This window comes from Cupressus sempervirens, chromosome 3 (assembly GCF_028749045.1).
Source record: "Cupressus sempervirens isolate cs-2001-9-10 chromosome 3, ASM2874904v1, whole genome shotgun sequence".
In the NCBI taxonomy this organism is placed as follows: Eukaryota; Viridiplantae; Streptophyta; class Pinopsida; order Cupressales; family Cupressaceae; genus Cupressus; species Cupressus sempervirens.
Window position 1 is genome coordinate 880,869,321 of NC_143120.1, and position 19,359 is coordinate 880,888,679.

Sequence of the window (19,359 nt, forward strand, 5' to 3'; positions counted from 1 at the left end):
TCAACATCAAATGTCCAAGTTAATGGTAATAGAAAGGGACAAATTCAATTGAAGGCATCTTGGATGCTGCTTTAACCAAACCTTTCCATATCCTTTCTTACAATTCTGAAATTGATGGAATGATAGAAATAGTAAGCTATGTTCTCAAGTACATGTTATGGTATAGATCAACAGCATATTGGGAATACGTCACTTGGTTGAGTTTGCCTACATCATCAATTAACCCTTATCTGTGAAGAAGGCACTGTTTAACACCTTCCATAAGACAAAAGTGCAAGATCCTATTGAGTTGGACTTTACTTGGGAACTGGGTAATCATTGGTCCAAAGACGTTGCAGGGTTATGAGCTATAGTTACTTGATTAGGCAAAAGATTAAATGAGGCTTAAAAGAACTCAATTGTTTCAATGCATTGACAGGGCCTTCCTTCCTGTGCTCCAGTTCAATCAAGGTCAGTAAAGCAGTGTAACTTCTTTATAGTTTCTAATTTTTGTTCCATGTCACCCTGACTTCATACTAATTTATCTAGACCATTTTTTAATCCTAAAAGTATGACATTTGCAACAATTTTGCAAATATGGATACTCTCATTCTTATGACATTACACTATTTATGCACGAATAACAGAAATATTACCAACAACTAAATATAAATAAAGATGGAAATCAATGATATCATTCATCTCAGCCCAACAAAGAATTACAATGAAATGCTAAAATATAATCTAATAAATATTTGTCTCTGCACGACATAGACCCTATAGAACCCAAACTATCAAGAGGAAAGCACTCAATTACCCTCTCTTCATTAAATATACATACAATGGAGCCCAGATCAGTACACTTCTTCCTCTGTGCTCTTCAAAGCTTGGCATATGTAAACAAGAGCATGGACACAAAGGTAACTGAAGCAGAGAAATGCTCTTCAAAACAAATTATTGCTACAATAACTGACACTGATTTTTGAAGCATCTTGTTAGACAGAGCCCATAAACTGCTGGTAAGCATTGTTGCTATTCTGAAAAGTTCCATTTTGACTAATTTTTTGGCCTGAAGATTGTACATTATCTTCCACTTACTGTTGCTGTTGAAGACCGTGCTGCTGAAGCTGATATAGGTGTGAACTCAAGGAGATCTGCTGAACCAAGCCAGAAGATTGCTCTGCAATTGGCTGCCCTGTTGCCAATTTGAGACGCTGGACCTCTTCCATTAGTGCCTTGTTCAATGCTAATCATGGTAAAAACAGTATGGCTAACAGTTAGACAAGAAAAGAACGAATGTGACCAAGTAAGATTCACAATCTATTAGACCAACTATGAGTTGTCTAATGTAATGCATTTCAACAATATCTAAAAAACATGTGTTACGTAAACTAGGCATTGTATTAGAATATATCCACACATATTAAGAGCCAAAATTAAGGGCGTGCCTGGTAGTATTCAAGATTACTCATATATTAAATTTTATAAACAGATTCATTTTTCTTGATCCATTGCTAAAATTAATGTTCAAACTCAAAAGGCAAGTGCAAATTGTGAGAGAATTTCAAGAGTGGGTTTGATCATGATGAAATAGGGGGATGATCATGTCATTGTAATAGGTAAATACAATAAGCTGCAGTAAGGCAAGTCCAGGAATATGATACAAAGGTGCTATGCAATATGTCAGTAGAATATAACACAAAATCCAATATGTTGCATTTTTTTAATATCAATATTCTAATATACCTATGCAATATATAGTCATAGAGAAGCACTAATGTGCATTTTCAAAACAATCTAGTGATCTTTAACCAAATACCATTATTCAAGCCTGTAAGAGATCATTTAGCTGGGATTTGAAGTCGTCTTTATCAAAGCATTTCAACTAAAAGTAAACACTACAAATGAAGCCCACGATTAAATGTTAATAGCTGTGAAAGTGACTTGAAGAAGAAATTGGCGCCTCAAAACAAATCACATGGTACATCTTCACTCTTGCATTCATCCTAAAATAAAGCTTTTCCTTATGAAATAGAATATATAAATGTTAACTTTCAAATATTTGAAATGGTACATAGAACCAACCTTGTATCATCGAGGAAGATGGTTAGGATTTATTTATCCGTTACATGTTACACAAGAAATCAATAGAAAATTAATAGTGACCATAATTGCCTATAGCTGTCTGTTAAAGGCTACTTATATATAGCTGTGGTTGAAAATACACAAAGCACCATTGTATATGCATGCCAGGAAAAGGCTATACAGCTATCCAAATTTCAAGCATCTCTCAACATACTGGATTCCAAATATCCTGTCTTATATATGTAATCGTTTATGAGAATGTTATGAAGGCAATCAGGTTAATATCAACAATAATAGACTATGTAATGCCAATTAATTTTACTTTTTTTCAGATTGTTCCATCAATATTCAGAATTAAAGCATAAATAGATGTTTAACTTTTTGAGAATGTAGTACATGAGATGCCCTTAAGTACTTACCAAAACTGTTTCAATACTGCTAAAGTCTCCCAACATCAAAGATACAGATATCATAAAACTAAGAACAAACCAGAAGGTCCAAATCACCTGCTTTTCAAACCACAAATTTATCCCAAATCTGTTGAAAATGAACATTTTTAGAAGCTGTGAAAACTTTTATTAGCAATCTGCAGTTCCCTTGAAATTTTAAATCCTCAGATGACTTCACGTGGTTACCAAACTCGAGGGTGACCCTTAATATCCATTAGTATGTCAACAAGTATACCTAACAAAGTAATATCTGTGTATCATAAATATGAGCCCTACAAAACTTGCTATTGCAGAACTGTCTAGGAAAGCAACAGAGCGATATAGGAAGGTAGTAATCCTGCATATGTCAAATGTGAGTAAACAAGCATGACATTTTGGACCTTTAGTACTTAAGATCATGTTTTCCCCATACTAAACACACATCCACACTTAGATATGTTTCAGCAACTTAGCATATAGAGAGTATGCCATATACTCTAATTTCAGAGAGGATGGATTAACACAAAAAGATTTGCTTGCACTAGTCATCTAATTTGATCAGTAGCATTATCTAAACTTGAGCTTATGAATCCACTTACATGAAGCCATTGAACCAAGTCTGAGTGGCAGGTGTCACTCCATGCTCTTGGGCTTGATGGACAGATTTGAGGCACCCTAGTAATCTCCCATGGTACTTCATGATGCAGATGGGTTATTAGGGAAGATTTTAAGGGAATTCTTAATGCACATTACGGTGAAATACATATAAGGGATGCAAGTAGCACCTAAGTCTCATTCAAGTAGTGGTGATGCGAAGGGAATTGAGAGGCCAAATGGAGGCTGTCATTTTGTGCTCCTAGGGGCTTGATGGAAAGGAATAAGCTTGAGGCACCTTATACATTTTTCAAAGGAACATCTTCAATTAAATTAGTTATATCACATAAGCACTTCCATTGTGTAAGGAGGTAACATAAGGGCATTTGCATTATGTAAGGGGCTGGAAGAAGGAATTGCACCCTATTTGGTGGCCAAGGAGACATTTGCATCATGTATGGAGGCTAGGAGAAGCACTTACATCATGTAAGGGGGCTAAGAGACCACTGAATAGGATTGAGAAACTGTCCTTACAACCTCAACCCAAATTCCACTAGGTGGTATGTGTTTCTGAGGAAGAAGAGACATTGATAGGCAAAACATGTACAAGTACACCACTAGGCAAGCAAAAGGAGGGCTTTTATATAGATCCACTCTTTAGGCTTAGCATGGAAATGGCTTCAGGCAAAACCCTCTGTTCAAACTTTATTGATCCAATACATTCATAAACCATTTGAATGATTAACACAACTATACTCGTCCAATTTCATTAGTCTCTGTTTATCAGTAAGCATTTAAAAGATATTGAAACTTACAAACATAAGAAACATAGAGTTTCAGCACAATAAAGACCAGAATTTACATGGAAACCTAAACAGGGAAAAACCACAGAGAAACTAGTTCTCATGAAATGAACACTGGTTAAGGTGATTTAACAAAAGGGCTAACTGCCGATTGCTCACTACACTGTCAGTCGGGCTAACTACCCTTGTACAACAAATGTATAACAGTAGATAGAATTTATAGAAAAAATATGAACTAATAAGATTGCGTCTGAACATGCATTATTTACTATAGTTACCCCAATCAACAGTGGATCCAATTACTGATCTTTTCATTGTATGCTCCAATCTGATCCACTGCAACTTCGTTTGCAAAGCTTTGCTTGAAATCACGTCAATCTTTCCACTCCTATCTCTACATATCTCACCTCCTAGTACTCACAGACTCAACCTTGCACTATATCACCTCCAACTGCTCTCTCGTACCATACATGACTTAGATACAAGATGCTTCCTTTATTTATATGAAGATTTGTTAATACATGTCAGCCAAACCAAAGAACATGTTGGCCACACATCAAAATGATATTACACTTATATTTAAATATGCTATCACCAAACCTAAATTTAGGTCATACTTAAGAAATCTTTACAACATGCAACCACAATACCTAAATATAGGGCACACATAAGATGTATATAATTCGTATTACATTTATCGAAAGATTATGGAACTGTTGAAACACCACAACCAAGTCCAAAACAAAATATCTAAACCAGCCAATGGATGAAGCTAGATGAAACTTCTCTAAAACAAGATATGATCATGTCAGCCACACATCAAAATGATATTATACTTTAATTTAATAAATTAATATGCTATCACCAAACCTAAATTTAGGTCATACTTAAGAAATATTTTCAACAAACAACCACAATACCTAAATATAGAGCACACATAAGATGTATATGATTCACATTACATTTATCGAAATATTATGAAACTGTTGAGACACCACAACCAAGTTCAAAACAGAATATATAAACCAACCAATGGATGAAGCTAGATGAAACATCTCTAGAACAAGATATGAACATTATACCCAAACTTATGATGCATTGCAAGAGTGTCTAGGTAGCAAGAACAGTTGGAAGAACTCTGTAAGCAACAGGTATTGACAGAAACTCCATGCAAATTGCAATCACTGAAACATACAGATGTACCAAAAGATGTATTCATAAGTGGAAGCAAGTATATCCAACAATCTTACCCAAACTGTACGTACTGAATTTGTTTTGTACACAACTGAAACCTTGATGTCTGACTAACATCCACAAACATCCAACTGAAACTCCCAACAACCAACAGATACTGCCAAATAATTGGTATTAAGGTTTTGACATTATTGATAGTAATGCCAACAAAATCTCAATGTGTTTAACAAACCTATCCTATCTCTCCTCCAATCTTTAATACGCTTACATAAGATGTGATCTAACCCTACTCAATGAATGGATATTTAGATGTGTCTATTTGTATTTGTTGTTTATTTTATAATTGCAAGATTCAAATCAAGGATAACAATCGTTAATGGAATATCTACTTGGTAGCATGCAACCATAACCCTAATTTTGTGCAATTGTGATTCTAGGCAAATTAGGAAGGGGACATGACAAGCATGTTGATGAAATTGAAAATGTACCAAATGATATATGATGTCCCATTTTTCAATATCATATTTTTGTCTCTAAAATTACAGTTCCAAGATAATCCACAAAACACATCTCTTTCCCGCTAGGATAAGGAACTTTAACTCATTAGATGATATAACCAATCTCATGTATGGAGTTCCTTTGCAATGCCCCAAATTGGAGTTTACCATTTCATTACTAGTCATAACTTAGGTGAGGGCATTGGTAAACTGCCCAATCTAACTGACCTGATTCCCATTCAAAGTTTAAGACAACAACATAACAATGAAACAGTAACAATTAGTTATCCAACTCAATTCTATGATCTACCCATAATATAGAACAGCATCCAGCATGAGTACAACAGTTAGATAACACTCATGTATTAATTAAAATAGAGCAGTTCCGTAGGATAGTATAGACAAGGCTAAATAATGTAGACAAAATAAAACAATATAATGACGAACTATTTTCTAAAAAACTTGGCTTGGAGCTTAATATAATGACATTCAAGATTTCCTTCAGAATAACATTTAAATATTGTGTATCCGATCGTTGATTCTCCAATAGAACTACATATCGTTAGAGAGTGCGGGTTCCAAGGGTTTTGATCATGTGGATATGGGTATATAGGCAGTCCAGAGGGTGAAAGACACCCCTACAATGTAGGTATGTGGTTACTTAAGAAATTCAAACTCAAAAAGTGAATGATTCTCAAGAAGGTACCTATACTCAGCTGGATGCCTCGAAGCCGCAAAGGGGTATAGGACTTGAAGTTCTTCTCAATTGTCTAGCACTTGGCTATAAGCCTGAAAACAACGAAGGGTGCAAATTTTATTTTATAAACTTGCTAAGAACCTTAGCACAGTCTTAGGCAGACTCTGAAATTTCTTGCAAGATACTTTGGATGCGGATGGTTCCGAAGAGTGAAAAACGTTGATCAGAGTGCTAAGTATTCATATCCTTATGAGAACCCATCCCAAATGGATGGAGGAACGAATTCTAGATTGTTTACATTATTTCCTATCCCATATGAGTAGAGGTACAATCTGAGAAGGCTGCTTAAATAAATATATATCCCGCATGGATAAAGGTTTGGTTCAAAAGGCCAATTTAGTTGCCCAGGACAAAAGAGCTCAGAGGGCTAAATAAGATTACATTCTTTATGAACTTTCTTTGGAAAAATGGCAAATCTACTTAGTAATCAAACACTAACCTTGAAAATGAAAACACACAAAAAAAATAATCTAGTATTGTGTGCAGATATGTTGTTGTTAACATTTTATAATTTGTTATTTTATATTAAAGACATATTGGTCCTTACATGCATCATAGAATTGCCGACATCACATTCCTTTCTTCCTTCTCTAATTCCTATGCTTCCCTCTTTCTTCCTTTCTCCTTTTCCCTTTCAAATGAACTCTCTCCCCTTTTAAGTCATCAAGATATGAACTCTCTCCTTGGTTATTAAAATAATTTAAAAATGAATATTTTCATGTTTAAAATAGATTAAAGATATTCCAGGTTAATGTTCTTCTATTTCAATTGCTATAATACAACTCCCAACTATGTAAAAAATTCATATTCAAGCATTCAAACTATCTGTTACTATTACTGCATTTGTTATGAAGAAGGATCAATAAATGATCTGATTTTTCTAAACTAACAATGGAAGCTACATCGTCTTTATTTTCCATTATTATTTCTCTTTATAAAACACGTGTAAATTTAAAACAATACTACCACCAAATGGAATACCCATTTCATTAGAATGCAAAATTCCCTTGCGCAGTAAATCAAAAGAGTAAAATTGTCCAGCATTTATGCATAGCTATGCTCACAGATTGTCCTTGAAGGATGCATTTCATATAACCAAAAAGTAAAGTGGCTTGGATTTATTGTTTTGTTTTTGACACCAAAATATAATCCAAGCTCCCCTCTAGGTTGGGAACTAAGGCTGACCTCCAAGGCCAAATAGTGGTCCCAACAATAGTTTGACAGAGAGGAGTCTCCCAATGGCTCCCTTCTTGTCAATTGCTGGAACAATAACGACACTTTATGGTCCTTGCCAGGCCTTTTCCAAAATGTTATTGGTTCTACGTATATTCTTGTGGTTACAGAGACTCATGAGAGCTCAATCCATCCTCTTAAGCTATCAATGGTTATCAGTCTTTATAGATGAGGTCAGGGCTTCTGGTGGGGTTATGGATTCGAGGAGGGGCGGTTGCTTGCTTAGTTAGAGACCGCCTTTTCAACATGATTTCATTAGAGACATCTTCAATGCAACTTGTTACTTTCCATAGGCCTCTTCTTTTGTGATTCACTTCTCATAGAGTGGTGATCTATATGTTGACCTATAGGAGTATATTACTAAGTTTACAGCTTTGGGTGACATCATTATTTTGGATGACTTTAATGTGTGAACCAAAGATGGACCAAAGACCTGCAAACTCCTCTACATGACCAGAAATCTAATTCGTATGTACAACCAAATCAGCTCTATGTTCCCTAGGTTTACAAACACAATCTTCAATTATGTGAGTCCTCTGATCTAGTGATCTTGAATGGACTTTCCTGCTTTCCAGGTTCTAGTCTTTTCACCTGTTGGCCTCATTTTGGTGGTGTGAGTGTCATGGATTATGCTCTTTCTTGTGCTTACCTCATATCCTCTATTAGTTGCTTCACCTCTTACTGTTTCCCCTTGGATGACCATGCTCTCTTTAGCCTTACCCTAATGTTCTTGCCCCTCCCTTCACCTCTCTGCCCTCTCACACCCTCCAAAGGTGACTCTCCCCGCTCGCACTTCCTTCTAATTCATTGAGAATGACCATGACTTCTTTGTCCACCACCTTAGGCAGCTCCTCCCCTAGGAATCTTTCATCAATAATTGGGGATGCTCCCTCCATGTTCAACTTGCTTGCGGACACGTTGTGGAGTTTGCCCTCATTTCCACCCCTACCGCCCCTCCCCCCTTTTCAACAACACCAAGTGCAGGAGTTCTTGCCCCATGAATCAATGGTTTGACAAGGATTGCAAATCCTTTCACCACTCGATCGCTTGGCCTTCTCCCCCATCTCCCCCTCTTTCACCCAGTTGAGGCTTGCCTACCGCAATTTCCTCCGACACAAGAAGCAATTGTTCATCACTTTGTAGTGTAGATCCTTGTGTGCCTCTCTCCTGCAGTCTCTAAAGCTCTTCTGACATGCCTTGTTCCCTCACCATTCTCCCCCTCCATCCACTGTGGATCATAGCTCCCTCACCTTCCACACCTCCACTTGCTATGAGATCCCCAACTAGCCCCCTCTCCACCTCACCCCCTGCCTCGCTGCCAAATTTTCACAGTGTCCAACATCAATGAGGTGATTAGATGCATGAGTAGTAGCAAGGTTGCAAATGGGGAAGGGTTCCAAGAGGAGCTCTTCAAGCTTGGTATCTTTGTTTCGGGTTCCATTCTCATTGTGATTTTTAAACAAGGTGTTGTACTGGCTTTCCCAACTCTTGGTCATGCCACACTATCTATTTGCTTCAGTAACTACAAGAATATCATGATCTAGCATCATAGTAACACGGAGACAACTCTCCCCCTTGCCCTACATCTCGGAGACAAGGATGCAACGGGGATTTGGGGACACTATCCCCATGTCCCTAACAACACCACCAGATTTTGCCACCTTTGCTGAGGATGAGACATGTCCCAATGTTGACTATTTGCTGATTCGACTATTTATGTTTCATGTTCAAGTATTTACTCTTTTACATATTTATGTCTTAGATTGCAAGACATCTTTTCATAACTAGCATTTAAAGTACCATATGTATAGTATATACAACCCCCTTCTCCCCCACCATCGTCCCCCCGTAATCCCCAAATTAAGGCCCCTCTGTCCCCTCAGCCTGGAAACTTGCCCCTCCATTTTGTCGTCCCTTTGCCCCCTAGGGCGTTGTAACTATGTCTAACATACATTTGCCAAACTCTATGCCACCATGTTGAACACTATCTTATCCAAGGAGCTTGATTGACGACAGTGTTGAGGTAGAGGGCAGTCTAGTTTTCAAACAGATTTTCAAATTATGGACCATATCTTGACTTTGCGGACTATCATAGAAGAGGCCCAACACTTAAAGTACCATATGTATAGTATATACAACCCCCTTCTCCCCCACCATCGTCCCCCCATAATCCCCAAATTAAGGCCCCTCTGTCCCCTCGGCCTGGAAACTTGCCCCTCCATTTTGTCGTCCCTTTGCCCCCTAGGACATTGTAACTATGTCTAACATACATTTGCCAAACTCTATGCCACCATGTTGAACACTATCTTATCCAAGGAGCTTGATTGACGACAGTGTTGAGGTAAAGGGCAGTCCGGTTTTCAAACAGATTTTCAAACTATGGACCATATCTTGACTTTGCCGACTATAATAGAAGAGGCCCGACACTATTCAACAAAATTCTACTGTTTGCTTTGTAGATTTTCACAAAGCTTTTGATTAAGTTCCACGAATGACTCTCTTCTAAGGACTTAAGGGAGACTTAAGGGACATCGGTATTTTAATATTTTGGAGCATTTATTGACAGTTGTCATGAGCATAGTTGGCATAATCGCCGAAAAATCAGCGAGTTTCCACTACTTGCCGATTTTTTGGGACCCGCGATTTTTTCCAAAGTTTAATTGCGACTCAGTTGGCGAAAAAACCACCGAGTTTTTGTGAAAAATTGCTGATTAATTGCTGAATTTTTAGAAAAAAACTCATTTTCTTAAAAAAATTGTAAAAAACAAAAGGCAAAAAAGGCCTATTTATTAGATAAAATAGAGAATTACAGCATGCTAGAGATGGGAAGAGGAAGATGTGATTGTAACGATGTATTAACTTCTAGTTTGACACAAACTATTTACTTAGATAAGTGTAAACACATCCATTCAAGAAGCTATGGTTTATTCTATACAAAAACCCTAAATGAAATTGTTTTGACTCTACCCTTATATCTGATCTGTTAAATTTATAGCCGGAACTACATGGAAGCAAAGAAAAGATAAATAAAAAGCACAAGAACACCAGAGATACCCTGGGAAAACCCTCCTACTCGAGAGAAAACCCAGCCGCACCAAAAAAGTAACCTTTTATTGAATAATAACAAAACCTCAATATAGAGCTCACAAACTTTCGAGCCTCCACACACTAGAAAATTACATAGTACTCTCTTTACAAAACGATGAATCTGCAACTGAAAAAAATACTCAAATAATAATGAACAAAATTCCCTGTAACTCCTGCAATCAAAATGCTTAATACTAAAACATAAATAAGATGGTCAGCAACATTGTAGTCTCGATACAACCCTACAGCTACAACCCAATGAATCTTGTTTCAGCAACAAGAATGATCATATACTCTGCAAATGATAATATTTAATACCCAATGAATGATAACACATGCAGTCAACAGAATTGCAACACAGTAGTATGACTTGTGATACTCAAAAAGTAATCATCAAGGAATTCATGTCATGACAATGATTCAAAGAAATTGATACTACATGGAGTCATAGAACGAATAATCCAAAATAACCAAGGCTTACAATCCTCAAACAAGAATCACCGTCTAACTACATGAATCACCACACAAAATGTCATTATTGACTCTTCATGCGAAATGAACAACCTTTCATTATCTCATTGTTGTGGCACTTGTACAGATGACAATTATCAAATATGGGCCATTTCAAATTCTTTATTAACTTCAATGAACGATAACAAAAGACAAAATCCATCACATGGATGAACCATTCAAAATGGAAGCCACTAAGATTTATGTTTACAATAACGGTGATGTTGCATATGATAACCAATGACACCCATATAAATTGTTCAGCACTGAAATCACGATCATTGAACAGTCATGCACGCATGAGTTGATAATGATTGGCAATACACAAGAACCAATTTTGGTGATACGGTAAGATAATTTAGTTGAGAACCGTCTACCTTCAAGAAGTACAATCATACACAATATGATAAGAAAAGTATCAAGCTCTTGAACTTAACATTGCAGGAAAGCAGATAACTCGCAGCTACCTAATTTCAACACTCCTTAGCAAAGAAGAAATATTTTCAAGATTCACATGTGATGGAGTCTCTCAACATGACACTTACAATGGCTTCACCTACTCATGAGAAAACCAAAGTTTATCACAGAGTCTCTCAACGTGATAGCATCAAAGAGTCACTCAACATGATGTTCACCATGGCTACTCCTATGAGTGAAAAGAGCAATATCTCCGTCTTAGAGACAAAAAATGACTCTCACCTCAAATTCCAATGTCTTACAGAAAAATACATTACAAGGGGTTTTCACCTCAAATTTCCCATCTTAAAGAAAAATGCACTGTTAGGGATTTCACCTCAAATTTCTGTCTCAGAGAAAAATGCATTACAAGGGCTTGCACCTCAAATGTCTCCGTGTTAGAGAAGATTTTTGTTGGGGAAACTAAATCATCATCAATCATGATTAAGCAATTAGAAAATTGCAGAAGGGCACGAAAAAGAATCAGGAAAACCAAAATATGATGGAAATTCTCAAAGAAAATGATTACCAAGGCATATATTGCTCATAAGAACAAATGAGTGACACACAACAATGATCCTTAAAGATATGAATTCCTGCAATCCCAGAATAACATTTTCTGATATGTAAATAATTCAGGAAATGGGCTAGTCAAAGTGGCATACACTTCGATTCATGATAAAGTACATCAAAGTTTGACTAGCACTTCTGTGGAAAGATGCAGGTGTTTTAACTCAGAAAACAGAGTTTTTGGCAGTTCTTAAAACCACACCTTGAACAAGGGGTGTTGACACAACTGGCAACTCTGAAGCAGGAGTACCACAAGTGTTGAAGTGATTACCCAACCCCGATCTGCATGAAGAAGCAGTGGCATCACAAATCCTAAGAATGGCCTGTGGTGTTTCGGATTCTCCCCTATTGGATCTGTTTCAAGCTAGTTGTGTGCCAGGTGGCCTAAGATTGTTATTACCATTGCAGACAGTGAATATGGGGCTTGTCTGCATCACCTTTGCTGGAGTTCATTTAGAAATCAGGTTCTCTAGGTTAAATAGATGAAAGTACTCTATTTCTGTTGTCCACTCTCAGTTTCCTTCATATTCATGATAGTTTGCTTCCTACGAGATGCGGTTCATATTTCCTTCTCTTAGATCTATTTGCTGGTGACTACCGTATGGGATAACCATCATAATCTAGTATTTATGGATCACTTAGGTTAGTCATGTAAGCAGGAACAAGCTCATGAAAATAAAAAATACTATTATTGTTTTAAGGATTTGATGACATCCAGGGTAACACAGAAAAAGTACCTTTTAACAGGAAATCCAAAGCATTTACGTGGGCCTGATAACAAATAAGTACATGACATAATGCATGTCAACAGGAAATCATATTATAGGGACAATAAAGATGTGCAGGTATCCACATGCATAGTGGCTATATTTATAAACAGTAAATCCATCCTTTCATTCATCTATCCCCTCTTTCAGATGGCATCCCTATCCTTGTACCACCATGTCTCCAAATTATTATATCTTAAAACTCTTTTTATCCAAGAAATACAATTTAAATTTGATCTTAGCCAAAAGGCCAAGAAAGATATTAAGAAATACAATTTATATTTCTCCAAAGAACAAATGACTTACATCAGGTTGCCATTTTCATTACAATGAAAACACCCATCTATGTGGGCAAGGAAAGAATCGACAAATACATTCAACATAACTTTTGTTTGATCAAAGCCAACTTTTGTTCAAAATATGCAATTTTCTAAGCGTGGAGGCATCTTCTTCTAAAATACTGCTGCTAACCAAATTGTATGCCATAAATTCTCGTAGCTGTCTTTGATCATCCAAGAACCCCTTAGAAGAGACCCTTGCCAAGAGAAAAAGGCAAAAAAATATTGGAAGACTTGATTTTGAATCAACATGTACATTACAGGCTTGTTTCTACACCTTAGAGACATATAATGGCTCAATTTTGTTTCAATATTTGGGCTCAAAAATCTTTCAGCAGATAGGTCCGAAAGTGTAATTGAAGTCAGCCAATTATCCAATATCAAGTACATTATGCATTTCTGGGCAATAAGATTACCTAAATTATGTTTAGTTTCTCCTGACATTGTAAAAACTGACCAATGTTTATGGTCATCAAGAGCGAGAATATGAGACATGGATAGGAATTACATTATAACCGCTAAGATACCATGCATACTGGTTTGTAGTGGATGCAGAGGTGGAGGTGGAGGTGGAGGTGGAGGCAGAGGCGAAGGCGGGCACAGAAGCCCTCTGGATGCCTGCCGGAAGCGCATCCTGCGCATCTACAGCCCTATGTGGAAAAGATTTAATGCCCAGCACAGATAAAAAATCGCTGCCTTACTTCCAGTCAAATTCGCTGCCCTCAATTGACCAAAGACAGTTCCACGTGGTTAAAAGAAATATCGATTCTCATCAGATTTACCAACTAGAAGAATAATGTCTGTGACCAGAGATTGATTAAAGTGTTTTAAACACTGCATGATCTTTGGACATCAAATATGTGGAAGTAAAAAGTCTAAAAAGGTGTAGTACTCGGTAATAATTTTTTTAATCTGCTACCCATTCAAACAGAGATTAAAAGTACTGCATAAAAAGCCTTGCATTGACTTAATTTTAAGCAATTTGACAAAAGTCTACAAGACAGTGAAGATTCACGTCTCATAGTTGACCAAAGAAAGTGCTTCCTTGACTCCAATTATGAGACGTGAATCTTCACTGTCTTGTAGACTTTTGTCAAATTGCTTAAAACTAGTATAGATATCTTAAATAAATCTATCTAAAGAAATGCCAATAAATATCCACTACAAAATAATTATAATTTAATTTACTACATCTAAAATTATTTATATTTTCTTTATCTCCATTTTTTTTTTACTAACTTAAGCTTTTTATTTTAATTTTGTAAAAAGTGGATGATTTATATCTCCAAATATTATAATTTAAACGAATATTTTATGTGGTATTTATTAAATTATTTTTTAAAGGATATTCTATTTATAATAAGATTTAAACTTTTGACATGTAGATGATTGTCAAATTTAACCAAGAATAATAAAAGTTAACATTAACACGCTCACACCATCCCACTCCACCATTCTGCCATCGTAGAATGCCTATCAGCATTAATTAAGTCAATGCAAGGCTTTTTATGCAGTACTTTTAATCTCTGTTTGAATGGGTAGCAAATTAAAAAAGATGTTACTGAGTACTACCACCTCTTTAGTCTTTTTACTTCCACATATTTGATGTCCAAAGATCATGCAGTGTTCAAAACACTTTAATCAATCTCCAGTCACAGACATTATTCTTTTAGTTGGTAAATCTGATGAGAATCAATATTTCTTTTAACCACGTGGAACTTTCTGTGTCACATAGTATCAAAACCTTACATATGACTTTGAATAGGATCTAGATCCTAAACAAGTTTCAGTTAGAATCTGAGCACGAATGATTGCAGGTTATGCTCACTCAAGATAATTTCAACAGGAAAATTAGTATCCTTGAGCAAACTGATTGGAGTGTGAATCCATAGTATTTCATCCTCTATTAGAACTAATCCGATTTCTTCTTAGAATTTCTTTGATCTAGGCAGAAAGCTATGCATCACTTTGTAGATTTGTTCTTCTGGGTATCAGAAATATATGTATAGAAAAGCATTTCACAAGTTCACAAGCTGTCCAAAATGTTAGCATATATTCCCAAAAGGTAGAGATATTGGCCATTGGCCCAATTCCTTAGTGCAATTATGTGCAGTGTATCCCTTTAATTAGAAGAGAACATTTCCAGATCACCGGAGATGAATTCCACAAATTAAGCAAATGTGTCTATCCAGCAGACTGGATGCAGTAACTGTTACCCATGGTAATTGGAACTATGACTTTTTGCTGCCTACTTGAACAACATGCCAAGGGCTATTGAACCAAAGGGATACTGACGCCAATACTTCATTAATGACCAGAAGTACCATCTGCACTGCCATCTGTATATTTTATTACTCCCATGCTTAGTAACATAGGATTTGGCAAGGCCAAATTTTCAATTTGGCAAAAACTCAACAAAAAATTGGCAACTTAGTAAGTAATAAGAAATAAAATTTGTGAAAGATACATATTCTTTTAGCACAATTCAATTATAAATGTAGTAAATATAAAAATAACATTTCAAATGAGAAAATTCATGGTTTTAATGGCAAAAACGTGTGAAAAACACATTTTAACCTGCGTTTCACGGTTCACTCATGTCAAAAGTTTTACTCGCATTCTTGCCATGTCTATAAAAACAGTTAAAACTCACCAACCCAAAAAAACAGAGAGTATTCAGCAACTCAAAGAGTACTCACAGGCTTTGCAAAGAATACAAGCACATGTGATTACCATTTTATATGCAACAAATTGGCAGAATTTTTTTTTTTTAAGACATGCTTACTTCCACGATGATACTGTGTCATGAAATTTCAAATTACAATTTCTGCAACATTTTTAAAAATGAGAAAAACACAACACAAACATTTATAATTACCATCTTGAAGCTGTGCCTGTTGCTCCATTGCTTGCAGACGAAGCTTGAGCCCATTGTTCTCATTTGCCAGCCCAGATAAATCTCTCTGCAAAGAAAAAACTGTGCTATGTAATGATCACAACATGAGAATTTCAACTAATCTGATTGGGTACTTAAAGAAGAGTTCATTAACCTCATGAGATAGCTAATTACAAATATGCTTTGGGAAATTGCTAACAAAATTCATTATGTCAAAATAAATTAACACAGTCCAAATTAAACACCTGCATCAGAGTAAGCTGGGCTGATAATGTGGTAGCCTCAGTTTGTAAAGTTTGCACTTTGCCTTCCAGTTCTGAGATATATAGCATCTTCCTCTCCTTGGAACGTGCAGCCGATAGACGATTGGCCAATATCCTACAATACACACAAAACAAGACTGCATAATATAAATTTATCACTTAAATCAGAAGCCTTGGTGCTGCTTGAAGGAGTTACTAATGCTATCTCTTCCACCTTGCTTAACTCCACCTAGGTCTGACAGGAATTGGAAATGGTAATCCATACAAAACTGTATACCACCTACTATCCATACCTTTTAACTCGCCTAGGATCAGTCCTTGCAATCTCTGTCAACTTTTCGTTGGACAAAATCTTCTTTAGTTCAGCTTCAGTGAATTCTCCATTGCCCAATTCCATCTTGAAATTAATATTGACATCTGTCGAACTCCTGCGAAAGTCTCTACTGTTCTGGCTCTGGGAAGTTGACAGTTTTAAGTCCTTAGCACTATTGATGCTGTTCATGTTACTGAGAATGCTATCAACAGACATGCTCCGATTGTGACGGGTGCTACCAAAAGACTGATGGCCATTACCTTCCTTGTCTCTTTCAAGTAGCAGTGCATTTCTGTTCTGATTGCCTATCAGATTTACCTCACTGTCAGCCTCATCTCCACTGCTGCTCCAGTCGGCATCCTTGTCATTTTTCTCTTTCATCATATCACTTCCTCCACTATCTGTCCTGATGTGGATCCCATCAGAACCATCAGCAGTCCTCATCACGATATCCTGACATTCATTTTCACTAATATTGCTACCATAGATGTTGTGGGTTCTTTCCTTACTTTCTGCATCAACCACTTTAAGGTTTTTCTCCGCTCTAGTCTCCAATCCTTTGCATGCCTTGTCATTGGCATCCATGATCTGCTTTCTGCTCTCATCATTCACTGGTCCAATAACTCCAGCTTCTGAATTTTTCACATTATCTCTGTTCTGCATCTCGGCAGGTACATTATACAAATTATTGCCCAATTCCCCACTTTCTTTCAAGCATTCCATGTTCAGATCATCATCCATGTTAAAACCACCCTTACAATCCCGTGAAACTTGACCCTCAAATGGTTGATCCCTAATCCGTTCCCTTCCTGCACCATCTTTCAAAGTACCAGAGGTAAGGAAGTCGTTGACTGGACCAAATGATGACTGCAATTGTTGAGAAAACTGATAAGGAACTTCACTGTGCACTCGCCGGTGCCCTTGCCTCGCTGGATGACCAGAGCCACTGCTACCAAAAGACGACGGAGGGAGAGGGCAGTGAGCAGCAGTGGAAATAGCAATCCCTGACCTGTTAGATGCTCCCAATGGATTCTGATTGTCCATTGAGGCATCCAAGGAACTGCCACCAGACATGTCCGATGAAGCAGCAGTAGCTCCAACAGACATGCCATTGCGTCGTTTTGACAAATGCATTGAAGCAGGGCTTATAGGAGGCAACCGATCAAAAAGCTGAGCTTCAGGAACAGAAGACATTGAAGAACTCTGATCCAGCGACAAAAATGCAGGCTGTGAAAGAGACCGGCTATGCGAAGGCCTCTGTGTCGACGAATTGCAATTTGAGAAGGGCGATTGCGCGTACGGAGACTGTAAACCCGGACCCAATGGTGGATGATGAGAATGAGGGATTCCATGCCGATTCCCCTGATGACTCGGCATAGAAGTCGAACAAGACTGCCTATTATTATCACTAGCCTTTATTATTTTCTTCTGTTTGAAAATGGATGAGCACGAAGGGGATGACGATGATTCTTCAGCCCTTTGGATGAATTCACTGTAACTATCCCCCATTCCCTCCATCTATTTATCCCTCAACCCTAATAACTCCCCAAACAATCCAAAAATAACCCTTAAAACCCCCATTCTTAGCTACATCGGAAAGGAAAATCTAAAAATATAATCCTACGCTGATGATTTATCACTCACTCACCTCGTTTTGCTGCTAAATTGATGACATTTTGAGCAGAGAAAGAACCGGCCAGCTGAAATTTTCCACGGTAATTTTCGTCCGCGTAACGGATTCTTTTTTTTTCGGTTTTGTTTGATTGGCATAAAGAGAAAATTTGTTTCGGAGCTCACGAAGTTATCAACACTCCACTCCAGACGATAGACGACTGCAAATTCAATGCAGTGGGAGTGAATTTCACTATCTGATTCGTATTTCGTCTTCATTTTCACTAAATTTCATTCGGATGTGATTCCCCACATTGCGACACGTGGCGCCCTCTCCCCTCGCTTTTACATCCGTAAACAAGAAACCTTGATTACACCTGACGTTTTTACTGGCAACTTTTTCACAGCATGGAGAGATTTGACACGTGGAAGCACATCCGATGGCCTGTTTTTATTTTTAAATTATTTTATTGCCCGGAATATATTTTGCCGACCACGTCAAAGATCGCGCTTTTGACGTTACTTCGTGTCTTTCCTCTCAAGGGTTTTTTTCAACCACGAGAAAATACGGGTTCCTTTGACTATTTTGCCATTTTTAGGTGGAATAAATACTTTTCAAATACGTAAAAATAAAACTATGGAAAAGAATAGAAGATTGTCCAAAATGGTACCAAAATTTTTGATAACGAGTGATATTGTTCTTCTCTTGTCATTTCCCACCAATAGTTTTTCTTTTTTGGACTTTTAGCTTTTAATATCTTGTGTAGCTTTCCATAAGTACCATCTATGATAAAGAACAAAAAGGACAAGGAAAACAATGGGTCTAGTTTTGATCCTTTTGATTATCGCTGATCAACAAAATGGCTTCATCCCTGGTAGGCAGATCCTTAACTCTATCATCTCGCTCATGAGAATATTCACTCCTTATCTTGTTCTAACAATCAGGGGTTCATTATGAAAGTGGATATTGCTAAGGCC

At 37.1% G+C, this 19,359-nt stretch overlaps 1 protein-coding gene across 1 annotated transcript; it reads right to left on the reverse strand.

Moving 5' to 3' along the window:
• Window positions 1–648: 648 nt before the first annotated feature.
• Window positions 649–18,740, reverse strand: LOC149569606 (bZIP transcription factor 29-like). The gene is made up of 4 exons (XM_089822289.1): window positions 16,751–18,740; window positions 16,440–16,572; window positions 16,177–16,261; window positions 649–1,225 (listed from the first exon to the last, which is right to left on the reverse strand). Exons 1-4 carry the CDS (start codon window positions 18,286–18,288, stop codon window positions 1,074–1,076), a joined length of 1,908 nt encoding a protein of 635 aa, XP_089678415.1. The 5' UTR covers window positions 18,289–18,740; the 3' UTR covers window positions 649–1,073.
• Between the last annotated feature and the right edge of the window lie 619 nt (window positions 18,741–19,359).

Bases quoted from the DNA above. Each gene is read 5' to 3' on its own strand.
- LOC149569606 (XM_089822289.1), bottom strand. From the start codon at position 18,288: ATGGAGGGAATGGGGGATAGTTACAGTGAATTCATCCAAAGGGCTGAA. The intron at 16,262-16,439 runs GTGTTTAATTTG...TTTTCTTTGCAG, and splicing joins CCCAGCTTACTCTGATGCAG to AGAGATTTATCTGGGCTGGC. The intron at 1,226-16,176 runs GTAATTATAAAT...TACCATGATTAG, and splicing joins ACAGGCACAGCTTCAAGATG to CATTGAACAAGGCACTAATG.